The 13,135-nt window shown below is 51.0% G+C and overlaps 2 protein-coding genes across 2 annotated transcripts; one reads left to right on the forward strand and one right to left on the reverse strand.

Moving 5' to 3' along the window:
- Positions 1-6,237: 6,237 nt before the first annotated feature.
- UCRPA7_6829 (putative rho gtpase activator rga protein) lies at positions 6,238-8,126 on the forward strand (the record flags this gene model as incomplete). Its single annotated transcript, XM_007919365.1, has 4 exons — positions 6,238-6,317; positions 6,401-7,728; positions 7,790-7,923; positions 7,980-8,126. The coding sequence occupies 4 exons, from the start codon at positions 6,238-6,240 to the stop codon at positions 8,124-8,126; spliced, it is 1,689 nt and encodes a 562-aa protein (XP_007917556.1).
- A 789-nt stretch (positions 8,127-8,915) lies between these two features.
- On the reverse strand, positions 8,916-9,605 carry UCRPA7_6830 (hypothetical protein; the record flags this gene model as incomplete). The annotated part of the gene is made up of 1 exon (XM_007919366.1): positions 8,916-9,605. One exon carries the CDS (start codon positions 9,603-9,605, stop codon positions 8,916-8,918), a length of 690 nt encoding a protein of 229 aa, XP_007917557.1.
- Between the last annotated feature and the right edge of the window lie 3,530 nt (positions 9,606-13,135).

The raw sequence follows: 13,135 nt of genomic DNA on the forward strand, positions 1-13,135 counted from the left end.
AAAGCACCCAGAAGCATGCGCCGGTAAAGCTCATGCCCGGTAATTGGCTCCATCGATCGAGAACATTTGTTTTTGCTGTGCCAATGCTCCGATGCGGAGCTGTCATTCTACAGCACACTTAGTATGGCTCAAGCTCCATATGATCCTCCAGGTGTACGGGACACAAAGCCACTCTCAAGGCAATTCAGATGTGACCGAGCGAGACTCGGTCGAGAACCAGACCTTACCGTCAAGTTGCGCGGAAATGAGAGGAGGATTTTGTCCGTCTGTGAATGTCTGAGAGGCGACGTTTTGCCGCCCAGCGCGCGCCGGGCTGAGAAGTGATGCATGGTGTTGGGATTCGCTGTCTTCGATGTCTACTGCATAGTACTTCATGCAAGGCACCCAAAGGCGGCTTGTCTCCCACCGCACCGTAGGGCCTGGAGCCAGGAAGGTGGAAGAGGTATTTTCAGCTGTGTCTCCCAGTTCTGGGACACGGAGATCGCCCGCGGGCTAGCAGCCATGCTGCAGCTGCAAGTCCAGGGGAGGACATCAAATCGTGTGCAGATGTTGGTAGCAGGTTGCAGCCTGCTGACAATAATCGCACAACCGGGGGGAACGCCCGCGATTGAAATCCTTGGATGATTTACCTGAGTCTGTCTGGGACTTCTTCGCGGATTTTGAAACGACAGTAGGATCTGTAGACGCGGCCTCTTCGTCTTTTCCGACTCAGAAGACATGGGAGGCAGTCAGCCTGCCGCAGGAAGTACCACTCACCGACTAAGAATAGATGGATGTGTACTGTTTGTATTTGGGATCACGGTTGTCATTACGTCGAATGTGGGTGGGATTTCAGCCTGTCAGTGTTTGCGAAAGCGAATTTGATCAAGGAGTAGCAATGTAAAACTTGAAGGCCAGATAGCTAGCTCGTGTGTCGGTGTCGGTGCCGATGCTGTCTTCAAGCGGCGATAATCCAATGCCCGTGTCTTCAAGAGCAGACCGAAGATCGTCTTCAAGGGTAGCCTGGCGCAGATTGTGGACTGTGGAAGGATGGGGGATGGATAGCATATCAGGCTAATCCCGCCAAGGGACGTGTCGGTTTGGTGGCGCTCCCCCGTGGACCACTTTATATTTGAAACACTTAGCTTAGCCCAGTGGGGCACATTGGCTCCGCCGTGCTGCTGCCAGTTGGCCTTGGAGCTACTGCATAGTAGAATAGAGGTTCGTTCCAGGTTAAGAGCCATACTCCCATACCAGCAACCATAAGCCGTGGCTCACAATGGACTGGTGGGAATGAGGAGGCTGTCGTCAGAGACACTGGCTAGACAGAGACAGATCCACCATCGGCTCTTGTGAGGAACAGAGAGATTGGTGTCAGAGCAAGCTTCCAACGGGGGGGCTTCTCCGGCGGTGGGAGAAATCTATCAATATGGAGAAGCCTCACATCATGTCCGACCTCCCTGTGACCCATCTTCCAGGTGCCTTGGTGATGTGAAGCGTGAAAATAAGCAGTAGCGTGTGCGAGGCTGTATCCATTCAACATGCATCGACTGTAGTAGGGGGTTTGTCATTTATTGGCTGATGGCTTTTGTGTCTGGTGATGTTTCTATTCTTGCCAGCCTTTAGAGCACGTTTGCCGATATCTCTGGCAATGGCCAAGCGTCTCTTGTGACTGGTGTAAGGCTTGCTTGCGTCTGACATACATCGAGAGGGTTTCTTACCTGCAACCACAAACCACATGGCTGTGCGTTGATGCTTTGCGCGCCCACCGAGTCGCCGAAGCCCTCCCTTCCTGTGAGGTCGTCAAGGCTCTCTGGGTGTTCCTGCACTAATGAGCAAGATGGTGGGCAGCCATGCCAATCTGGGATGTGCGACACCCATCACACCTGGACTAGTTGGCTGTGATAGCCACTCAGAGAATCGCACTGGCATTGCATTGTGATTTGTTCGACTGGAGGTTTCCCAAAGCAACGAGAGGCTGCGATGTGATGACTGCGCTGTGGATCAGCAACAGAACAAAGCAGATGCTGTCGCACTTGTTCCTTGTCCTGACGGTTCCTGAAGGTACCCGACAATGACGATGACAAGGAGTCGAGGATCGGGGCCGCTTGTTGCTCCTCTGCCGCCGCTGCTTTGATGTAAGCAAAGAGAGGCAGATCTCTGCATTGCTTGTACGCACCATCTGTATTTTCTCGAGTATTGGAACAAGGCTCCCAACTCCAGTTAAAGCTGGAAAGAATCGGCCTTGGTCGTGCTTGCACTTTCAGCAAGAATGTCTACATAGCAGGCAGGAGGATTTGGGTACTCATGGTCAGTACCTTCGTTCCCTTCGTTCTTGCCCTTGGAGACAAGAAAGAATGGAAAGGAGACAAGGGAGCCAAGCGGAGCCCCCCCCCCCCCCCTGTCTTCAGATTTGGATTTGGCAGCCACCGAGGGGCAGTCGAGGATGCTACCTTCCTCCGGTCTAGCAGGGATGTCATGTCTTAGATGATTCAAGTGCAGACAGACTGGGAGACTGAGAGACTGCGGACTGGGGACATCAGCACAGCGCGGCAATGGGGCAAACGCCAGGTCATTTGTGTTCTCGAGGCATTTCATACCGGCCATAGTACACAGCACTGCTCCAATGCATATTCACGAAGGAACACCGAGTGGCTAAAGATGGACCTTTTTACCTGCCATGATCCTCTTGATCCAACTGTTGTCTAGGCTTCAATCCGGGCCGGCTTTGCACATAGAGAAAGATAGAGCGAAAACCCAGGTTGACAGACTCGTCGTACTGCAACCTTGATTAAGCCTGACACTCTTTAGAAACTCGTCCGATCGTGTATTATGTCGAGTCGAGGTCACCTCACCAATGGATTCCATCGAGACTTTCAGGTTGTCTCTAGACAGATGCTCATCTACCACAAAAACACATCAGTGACGCCTTGCTCCATTCATAAATGGCCGGCACACCATCAACAACTTACTTTTTTTTACTCTACCTAATGTGCTGCAGGGACGGTTTCTCCTCGCAATTTGTGATGTGTCCCTGGCAGCTACGAGTACAGTGGCCTATGCTAAACTGGAAGTCCCACTGGAAACCAACGGTACCGCCTTTTGTAGTAGTCTGACTCTCCCGTTTCGACGCGCTGAAACCGTAGGTACATTTAGAATACCTAAGCTGTCTTCTAATTCTACGCCAACTTCCCATCCTGTGCAGTGTCGTTCACATTGAGCAACCGACATTATCGTCTCTACAATTTCTTAGAGTCTGCTGTGCTACGGAACTACAGTGAGCATGCCGTATGTTGCTGGACGTGCGTGATACGAGGTGCGAAGTGCTGAGCGGTGCCCCCGGCCAACTAACATTACCAAGTGGCCACTTGGTGATTGTGCAGTGCATGCGCCTAAAGTTAGGTGCAAGTTCCTAGGTAGGTACTTTGCCTGTCTACCCTAGACTACCTAAGGTATCTAGATACCCCTAGTTGGTTGGACCTTGCCGTTTAAGTGCAGCCATCACTAGGGGCAAGTTAAGGTACCCATACCCATTCCCGGGGCCCACGCCGTCATTTTCGCAGCCAGCCAGCGGGAGAGGAGACGGTGCAGGACGGTGCCAGACGGTGCGAAAGAGACAGCCGTCACTGCGACATCCATTCCCATTACCGATTACCCCCAACCCAATCCCTCCGCCCTCCACGCTTAACTGTAGATTCTCTCCTCCTTGTCGTCGTCGAGTATCGTACGCTCCGCCGCCCGCCACAGCGCTCTCGGCTGTCGTCTACTCTCACAATCTCGCGACAGGAGCCGCCATCGAGATATTTAATTCCGCCCATTCCTCCCTACGCACCGGTTCGTTTTGGATCGTAGGAAGGTGATTTCCGGACGGACGACGAGAGCCAACGAGGCTACCCCCTTGCGATCCCGCTCGACGACAGCCATCGTCATCTACCGCACCTGCCCGGCATTTGCCTCACTACGTTGAGTGTTGTCAACCTCAACTCCACACTGCTTACACAGTCGCTTGAATCACACTGCTCAATGTCAGCGTAGCCGTGCTATTACGAATCTCTCCCTGTCTGGCTCTCGTCTCGTTGATGAGGGTCACAGCTCGGCCACCCACTCTCTAGGCCTTTGTCTGCCCAACACATCGTGCTGAAAGACCCTCCAGGAAAAATAGCAATCATGGCTGCCATAATGGATGACTATCTGGATAGTCCCATGGATAGTGAGGATGTCTTTCCTTGCAAAGGATGTGGAGAGGTAACTGCGTCTCATTATCACCATATCGGCTTTGTCTGGACAACTTGTACTGACTATGTCTGATTATCTAGATCTTGGAGGAAGGCAAAGCTTTTGAACTTGGTATGCCCTCTTCCCAAAATCCATCCTTGATTGCCTCACAAATGTCCTTGCCAATGTGTTGCCCTTTTGTCCCATTCTACCCCACGGCGCGCAAATGAAGGCACACGCGCCCTCACCCTCAACCCTACCCTCGCCCGCAACACCAGACCAAGCACTTAGCACCCGCTAATTCGTTACCCTACCTACAGCTGGAAATCGATGGCATCTCAACTGCTTCCGATGTAACACTTGCGGCACCCTTCTCGACTCTGATGCAAACCTCCTCCTCCTCGGTGACGGCTCCCTGATCTGCAACAATTGTACCTATAGCTGTAGTGCTTGTGGGAACAAAATCGAAGATCTCGCCATCCTCACAGGCGATCAGGCCTTCTGTGCAACCTGCTTTAGGTGTCGAAACTGCAAGAGAAAGATTGAGAATCTACGATATGCAAGAACATCGCAGGGCATTTTCTGCATGAGCTGTCACGAATCCCTCATGGCAAGGCGACGCAAAAAGTCAAAGGCTGCTGCACAAGCGAAGGCAAGAGAGAAAGACTCGTCGCCCATGCTTGTTGACAAGTCGCTACCTGCTCTTCCTCCCAATGCAATACCTCCTAATGCATTCACTACCGAACAGCCCACCCCTGATTCAGACACACCAACCGAGCTGTCCCCTCGGCCGCGTCCGGCATATCCCCGCAACGACTCCTCGAGAAGCAGCTCCAGGCCAGCCCGATCACCTGAGCGGCCGGTAGAGTCTGCTTCCAAATCGGAGGCTGGCCTAGGTCTGCCTCCATCTAGCTACCGAAACAATCGGAACAGCTCTATCATTGTGGCACCTTCCGATCTTAGCAGTACTGATGGTGATAGCTTCTTCATTCCTGTGGCCCTAGACCCTAGTCCCGCGGCAACAATGTCGCCGAGGTCGACATCCGAAACTGTCACAGATGCAGGCAAGCAAAACAAGGAGAAAGATTACTTCAGCATGTCGAAGTCTAGTTCTACCTCAACGGATAGAAGAAGCACTTCTCAAGCATCCACTCCACATATTGCTTTCCAAGAGAAAGGACGACAGCCTTCGTCCGAATATGAGAGTCTCACCGGAAGAGAGCCAACACGTAAGCTATCTAAGTCATCGAGGGCCGACAAAAACCAGGCAAGAGCTTCACCTCTTGTAGGAGATGACAAGCCCCAGAGGGCATCACCTGCGAAGCCTGACGACTTTAAGCTACAAGACGCTCCAAAGAGCAAGAAGCTTATTAGCTCAAGGAGCAACTCTCAGTCCAGCAACTTGCTGGTAGACAGCACCCCCAAGGCGAGCAATAATGTGTTACGAAAAGATAGGGACAGGGACCGGGATGTAACGCCAACTCCTTCAAAGTCGGAGTCTCCCCCGGTCCTCGGGGTTGGAGACAAGACGGGCTCACCGAGAACGTCCCAAGACTCTCGTTCCAAGGACGACGAGGATGTGCGGCCCTCCATCGATTCAGTGAGCTCCTCAAGACCTGAGGCGGTCCCGCCGAGGGCGATTGCGAGGAAGGAGCTGCCTACTTCAGCCGGTTCGCGCAATGGTAAGACCTCTTCATCATCTTTGTTAGAGGAAAGGTTAGACTAATGATAGCGCAGTCAATGGCAAGCCCATCTCAGGCCCAGTGAAGAAGTCAGCATCTGACGAGTTGGTTCCTCCTCCTCGACCTGCTGTAGAGCATAAAATTAGCGACACATACATGCAACCGAGAGCTCCTCCTCAGCCCCCATCCCATGTGGCTGGAAAAGAGTCCATTAGCAGCGCCAATGATGCGACACCATCGCCGAAACTGTCCCCCAAGCTACCTAGGTGGAGTGCGACAGGGGACTTCAGCATGGACGAAGATATGGCACGTATACTCGGCACCGATGAAGGATCCTCATCAATTCTACGCCGTGTGTCCAATGCCGTTAGACACGGCCGAACTGCCAGCACTGAGTCGAGCAATCATCATCATCAAAGCCGAGGTGGGCATACCAGAAGTGTAAGCGAGACCACTCGCGCAACTGCATCGCCCCGTTGGCCGAAGACCCCTATTGCTGAGCACCCGAGCGCTCAGGATATTAGTAGTCCCATTTCCATGTCTGGTGCTGCTCAGGACGACCCAGCCTTACTCAAGCGTCAACTTCGAAACTCTGAACAACGGGTAGCGGAGCTAGAACGCCAATTTGGTACCGAGAAAGACCTCCAGAATCTTAACGAGAGACTGGTAGAGAAGCGTAAGACTGTGTCGGTTCTTGACACCCAAACAGAGATCATGATTCGCCAGTTGGAAGTTCTCGCAGGCTATGTGGAGAGGGCGAAAGACACCAAACGGCCGATAGACCCGCGAGATCTGGAAGACTCTGCTATCAAAGAGTTTGTGCAGAAACTGGAAAAGGTCAAGCAGACCATGGCGACAACCATCGAGCAATTGCATGCTGAACGAGATGACCTGATGGAGGAGAAGAACCAGGCGATTGCTGACAGAGACCGAGCGCTTCTGGAGTTCGAGCAGCTGGCATCTAAGAATGCTCAGCTTACGGACATGAACAACGATCTTACACATCAGATCCAGGAGAGATTCAAGTCTCAGATCAATTCAGATATCAAGTCGCCTAATGGGCTTGGAATCTATCAAGTACACAAGGGGACGTCGAATACCTCAATTCACAACCTTGACACCTCAAGCATTCAGACCGGTGCCACGCTAGTGAGCACTGATGCTGATGAGCCCATCCTTGAACAGGGGCCAACCGTTGTCAACATTCGCAAGGGCCAAGTTCGGAAGTTCAACTGGAAGAAGGGTTCAAAGGCAGTGGCTCAAAACGTGGCCAAGGGCATGAACCGTGCAGTTGTGGCTTTCCAGCAACAGAATGAACGTGAGCGCGGTCTACACCCAGGCAGCTTGAACGGTGATAGCATTGGCCTTCCATACAACATGACGGTAACTCAAGTTGAGTCACCTGTCTCGCATGGTCCGAACGGTCAGAACCGCATTCCCAGTGAGCAACGGCAGTTTGGTGGCTTCTTTGGCAAGAAAGGCAACATGCCAAAGTCTGTATCGATGGCAAATGTCTCCACACCGACTATTGCCGAAGCTCCCACGACCCTGTTTGGGTCGGATCTTGTCGAGCGAGCCGACTACGAGCGACGCCAGATTCCTTCTGTTGTAACTCGCTGCATTGAAGAGGTTGAGCTTCGAGGCATGGACATCGAGGGCATCTACCGAAAAACGGGAGGCAATTCTCAGGTCAAGATGATCCAAGAAGGATTCGACAAGAATGAGGACTTCGACATTTCCGATCCTTCAATAGACATCACAGCTGTGACCAGCGTTCTGAAGCAGTATTTCCGCAAGCTGCCGATACCATTGTTAACGTTTGAAGTCTACGACCGGATTCTGGAATCAAACAGTAAGCCTTTCAAAGTTCCCATGTTCCATTCTCTTAACCGAAATATTCTAACTCTGATCAGCGATTACTGAGACCACCGATCGGTGCGCCCACCTGCGAAAGACAGTCAATATGTTACCCCAGAAACACCGTGACTGCTTGGAATTCCTCATGTTCCATCTCGCCCGTGTGGCTAGTCGGGAACGAGAGAACTTGGTATGTCCCTTATACAGAGTTTATGTTGTGTCGTCCAAGTACTGATTCGAGCCTAGATGTCTCCAAAAAATCTTGCTGTGGTCTTTGCCCCTACCATCATGAGAGATCATAGTCTTGAGAAAGAGATGACAGATATGCACGCAAAGAATATTGCAGTGCAATTCGTCGTTGAACATAGCCATGAGATCTTCTCCGAAGAGTAGGAGAAAAGTTCAGCGGCCCATGGATGGGCCTTGAGTCCAAGTCATTCCAGATGTACATAACAATACACCATCACCGATTCCCACAAGCGACAAGGGCGTTCGTCAGAGACACATTGCAGGCAAATTTGATTGCGGTTTCGATTCGTTCTCTCTTTTAAGGCGTCGCCATTTGATTTTGAGCACTAGCCTTGGACCGGTTACCCCTGGCCATCAAATACCTCGGATGTTTCTGCTTTATGTTTTCTCCGCTTTCAGATGACGGCTCTCGATTTTCTGTTAGGAAATTTAATGATATCCATTCATGTGTGTGCTTTGGCGCGAAAATGTACGAATTTGGGGCGGCCATTGGAATCAGGGAAGAAGAGGAATTTAGTCTTCTTTTTAGTCGCGATTTGTTTCCTAGAAGCTGTTTCTTCCAGGTACACTCCTGTCGTTGCTCGATTTTTCATCAAGAAATTTTAGGGACGAGGGGACAAGACCTCAGGGAGATGATGAAACATCGCCACCACCGAGAAGGACGTGGGAACGGAAGCTTCTTAGAGCAGGCATGTCCCACTGTGAAGTTTTGTGTGTCATAGCAGTCTTAGAGAGGTCAACAATCCTTGGTGACGCCAAGCTGCAGAGAACGATAAAAATCCCATCCATCAGGTGAAGTGAAAATAGTGCGTTTGACACGACAGGTTCCACGAGGTGATTAAATCTGCGTACGCATAAATTCTTGAGATCCTGGGCATAACCTATTTATTTCCCCCCAAAGACTTCGAGTAGACACTCAATCATTGTGCCGAATCACTGGCCCACCAGTCTCTTCACCTTGTCCAGCAAGACACCGCTCTCCCGACCCAACTTCCGCTGTCGACCATTGCGGGTGCCCGCGCGTGCCTTGGCCATGGCCCTGCGATAGCGGTCTCTCTCGGCGACCTTGCGGTTCCGCTCGTCTTCTCGCCGCTTCGCCTCAGCGGCGCGGGCCTCGGCCTCCTGCTTGCGCTGCTCTGCCTGCTCCAGCGCCTTGTCGTAGTAGCCCGGCCGCCTGGGGTCCCGCCGCTGTCTCCGTGCGCCCCCGCCGTTCCGCTGGCGGTGTGTCCGGCCGTCTTCCTGCTCTCCGTCCTCTCCGTCCTGTGCGTCTGGGTCTGCGCCCCGCTCGAGCCGGCGCTGCTCCCGCTCGTCCAGCATGGCCTGTCGCTCCGGGTGGATCTGGGCCTCTGGCTCGGCATCCTCCTGCTCGCCCCTGTCCTCGTCCTCGTTCCCGGCTGTGTCTTTCGCCTTCTTCTCCTGCTCCTCGGCGGCCTTGACCTTGGCAAAGGCCTTCTTGACCTTGGCCTTGTGGATCAGGTCCTTCTTGATCTTGGTGACCTTGCGGCGCCAGGGCCCGTCGGGCAGGTTCTCTGGGCCGACGCGGAAGCCGTGGCGGGGCTTCTTGGTGTCGGGCGCGGCGGCTGCTGCGTCACCGTCTTCGTCACGAGGTCGCTTGGTGGACATGGTTGACCGATTTGGACTGGATGTCTTTCTTGCGGATGCAGGGTGGCCGGTATTGTCGAGTAGTGTAAGGCCGTTCTGTCTGAGGGTAAGTGGTGAATTGGTGGTTGGTCTAGTGTTGCCGTCCTGACTTTTTTTTTCTGGCGATAAGTGTTATCGCGATAAGGGATAGTTAGGCGACGTGTTGGTAGGTAAGTAGGTGAAGGCTGTCTGCAGCGGGCCGAGACTCGGCAATTACAAAGAGCCAGGATCCAGGATCAAAGGGCGATACTGGGATAACAAAATCAAGAAGCAATAACGTCACAAGAACCTGCAGGATCTGGCCCGTCCTTTCGCCAGCCGTGAATTGCTTAGTATTCCTTCATATTTGTCAGTTCATGAAGCGCTCATTGCGACAAATTACCGGCTTAACAGCTTCCGCCTTGTTGAAGGAATAGTTGGCCCACTTTCGGGCCAGCTTTATCTCCTATGCAACGATACTAGGTTTCATAGGGTTCATGGAGATCGTTTAATACCAAAGATATCTTTGCTTTTCTTCTAATCTTCAAGTAGATTCGTGCTGGACCTGGTGATGCGAGGCTTGATGCTTGATCATCCTCCGTAAGGCGAAATAAGGCGAAGCATGAGATAAGATGTCCAAACACATAGCCACTGCTATTGGCTCTACATTCAAGAAAGAAAGCCAACTATGCATTGTCTCTATTCCTCCGCCAATGAAGCCGCCTAATCATGCTCATGTCCTGCATGTAACCACACGTGTTATCTGGCAGGCCAATCTCCGAGGTTTACTCACCCCTTCTCCTTGGCTCTCCTACCCCTCATCCTGGATAGGTGGCTGTCAAAAACAACAGCTGAGTAGCCAGGTAGTTGGTTGAGCCTCAATTCTCAGGGAGTTTGCGCTCACCCACTCAGGCTCCGAGTGCCTTCGGGCGGCTGTGGTGACCGCATCGGCAAGTCTTGCCGTGCTCGATATGTCAAACGCAAATGGAATCGACACAGGCATTAACCCATGAAAAGTCATTATTTATCAGAATGTCCACATTCTGGTTATTGTAATTCCTCCTGACACCACGAGCCTCACTTTCCACTATCAAGCATCTCTAGCTGGCCGGCTCAAGAGCGATTCAAGTAAACAAAGACGTCTGGCGCTATTCTAATATAAAGGCTATCGCCATGGATGGCTATATACTAGTTCCAGTCAAACAATACCAAATCAGATCCGAAACCCTTCAAGACTGGCTACAAAAGACATTCTCTGATCCGAACATCACAGTAACCGTAAGCGCAATGCTCGGGGTGGCGCGATGACAGCTGATATCTAACTAACACTTATGTTATAGGTGTCAGGGGAGAACCTCATTTGTAAAGTGCCACGAGAATTTACAGAGGTGAAGCTCTCATGCCCCTGTTGTTCCCTCACTCCCAGAAGAATCTTATTCTCATTATTCTCAATTTTGAGACTTTCTACTGATAAAGTATCAATAAATAGGAAGAAGGAATCACAATCAGGAGGATGCAAAAAAGATCTAGAAAGTCCAAGAAACCCTAGTCTAGCTACCGTTCAGACCGGTGGGCCTTTGGAGCTTTATGGGCTTCTTCAATTAAAAGGGATACTCGTATTTGAAGGCATTGAGTACTTCTGTATATTACGGGTACCGTGCGGTTAGCCTCTGTCACATGGCGTACATTCATTTGTCCACTTGCAACCCTTTCTCGTTTAGGCTCTTCGTTGGGCGTTTTCAGATAGTTAGGCTTATAGCACAGCCCAGATAAGACAGCACTTTGTCCAACAGTCAGGCTCCGTACAACTCGGTAATTGATTAGCTGCGTTTCACTGGCGATACGCTTGTTCCACGTTGTTTCTGCTGCGCTCTGCGCCCTCATGCTCGGCGATTGTGGTCCAATCCACAGCCAGGTCAGGACGCCCGATTGTTGTTACTTGTCGCGGCGGAGTCGTTTTTACGAAGCTATGGGATACGCGTTGTGAATTCGTCATTTTTCTTCTTTGCGGGATTTCTATCAATCATTTATGGTTATTGAATGTAATATTCTCTGCTCGCGTTGCCGCGAATCCTCGATTTCATCGAGGCATTTTACACATCGGGCGTGGGCGCACTCTCCACAATTCCGTCTACCGGAGGCTTGATTTCACCGCCTCAGTCTCGTGTGAACAAAATAGCGGCTCGCCACAGATCACTGACTTCTAATAATTGGAATAGGGACAGAACAGTTTTGTTTTTTCTTCTTCAAAGAAGACGTCACGCAGTTGGGTAAGAGGACTACTTACTAATTATGGCAAGCGGCCGTATGCTTCCTAGACACATGGCTCTGGATTGGGATGATCAGTTTCGTACAAGCTGTATGGATTCAAAAATATACCCCTGTAACCTATTAGGAGCTCGCTATTCGACATCTACACTTCAGACTTTTTACGGAAAGTTGGACGCGGCTGAAAATCGACTATTCGACGATGAAGACGAGACTGTTCTCCACTTTTTAGAGCAATACGATGGTTCTCGAGGTAAGTGTCAACTCATATCAGTCCGAAAGCGCACACTAAGACTTTGTAGTACTGCCACCGCGAACCATCCAATCTTTCACAGAATTGGAAAGACATTTGCAACAGAATCGCAAGGATCCCAAATTTCGTCATGTGTTAGTAATGAACCGCCCAACAAAAAATTTGATTTCTGAAAATGCTCATTCAATGCCCCTGCCAGATCAATAGAAGCCGACTCGTCAATGGACAGTTTCAACTGCTCTGCTGACATGTTCAAGCTCTTGTGTTCTTTTCATCAAGTACCACCTGGTTTTCTAAATAATATATTTTCATTTGGGGCTACACTGCACCCGTTAGATTATGGACTGGCTGCATTCTCTAATGAAGATACCATACTTCAAAGGGAGTCGAATCTCCTGCCAGTTCCCAGCCTTGGAAGATCGGGTCGGGAAATACGTCACTCGTACTTGCTACGCTCAGTCGAAGAGTCAGATTCGGTAAGCGGCTGGGGCTGGGGAATTAGACAAGTGGCAATATATCATTCTTTCGACCTTGTCACGGGCCACACTACGTGGTTCACGGTCAAAGGTAATCCTCTTATCAAAGATCGAATCAACGAATACGTGTCAAAAAATTCCATCTTCCAACGGGGCTCAACGCCTACTCTACCTGAGTCGTTCGCGGCGACACTGGATATTCACAGTATGATTTTTGACTGGTGTGATGAGAGTTGGAGATGGTTCATCAACGATGTTGAAAAGGCTGCTCGCAAAATAATCGACAAAGCCAAGACAATCACAATCAATGATGATCCGAAACTCAATCAAATTCCGGATGGTATTAAGCAGAACGTCTTCCGCAGAAGCAGCACTATGAATTCCAAATCGGTTTCGCGCAGTAACACCCTGGTTGAGAGCATTCATCAAGGAGTACAAGGTGTTCGTCGCTTCATAACTTGGGCCAAATCTCGCAAAGAAGACTCCGTCGATGAAAAGACAGCAGGTGGTGCAACTTCGCCAAAGCAGAGTACTCC

This window comes from Phaeoacremonium minimum (assembly GCF_000392275.1).
Source record: "Phaeoacremonium minimum UCRPA7 unplaced genomic scaffold PA7_03_scaffold_496, whole genome shotgun sequence".
NCBI lineage: Eukaryota > Fungi > Ascomycota > Sordariomycetes > Togniniales > Togniniaceae > Phaeoacremonium > Phaeoacremonium minimum.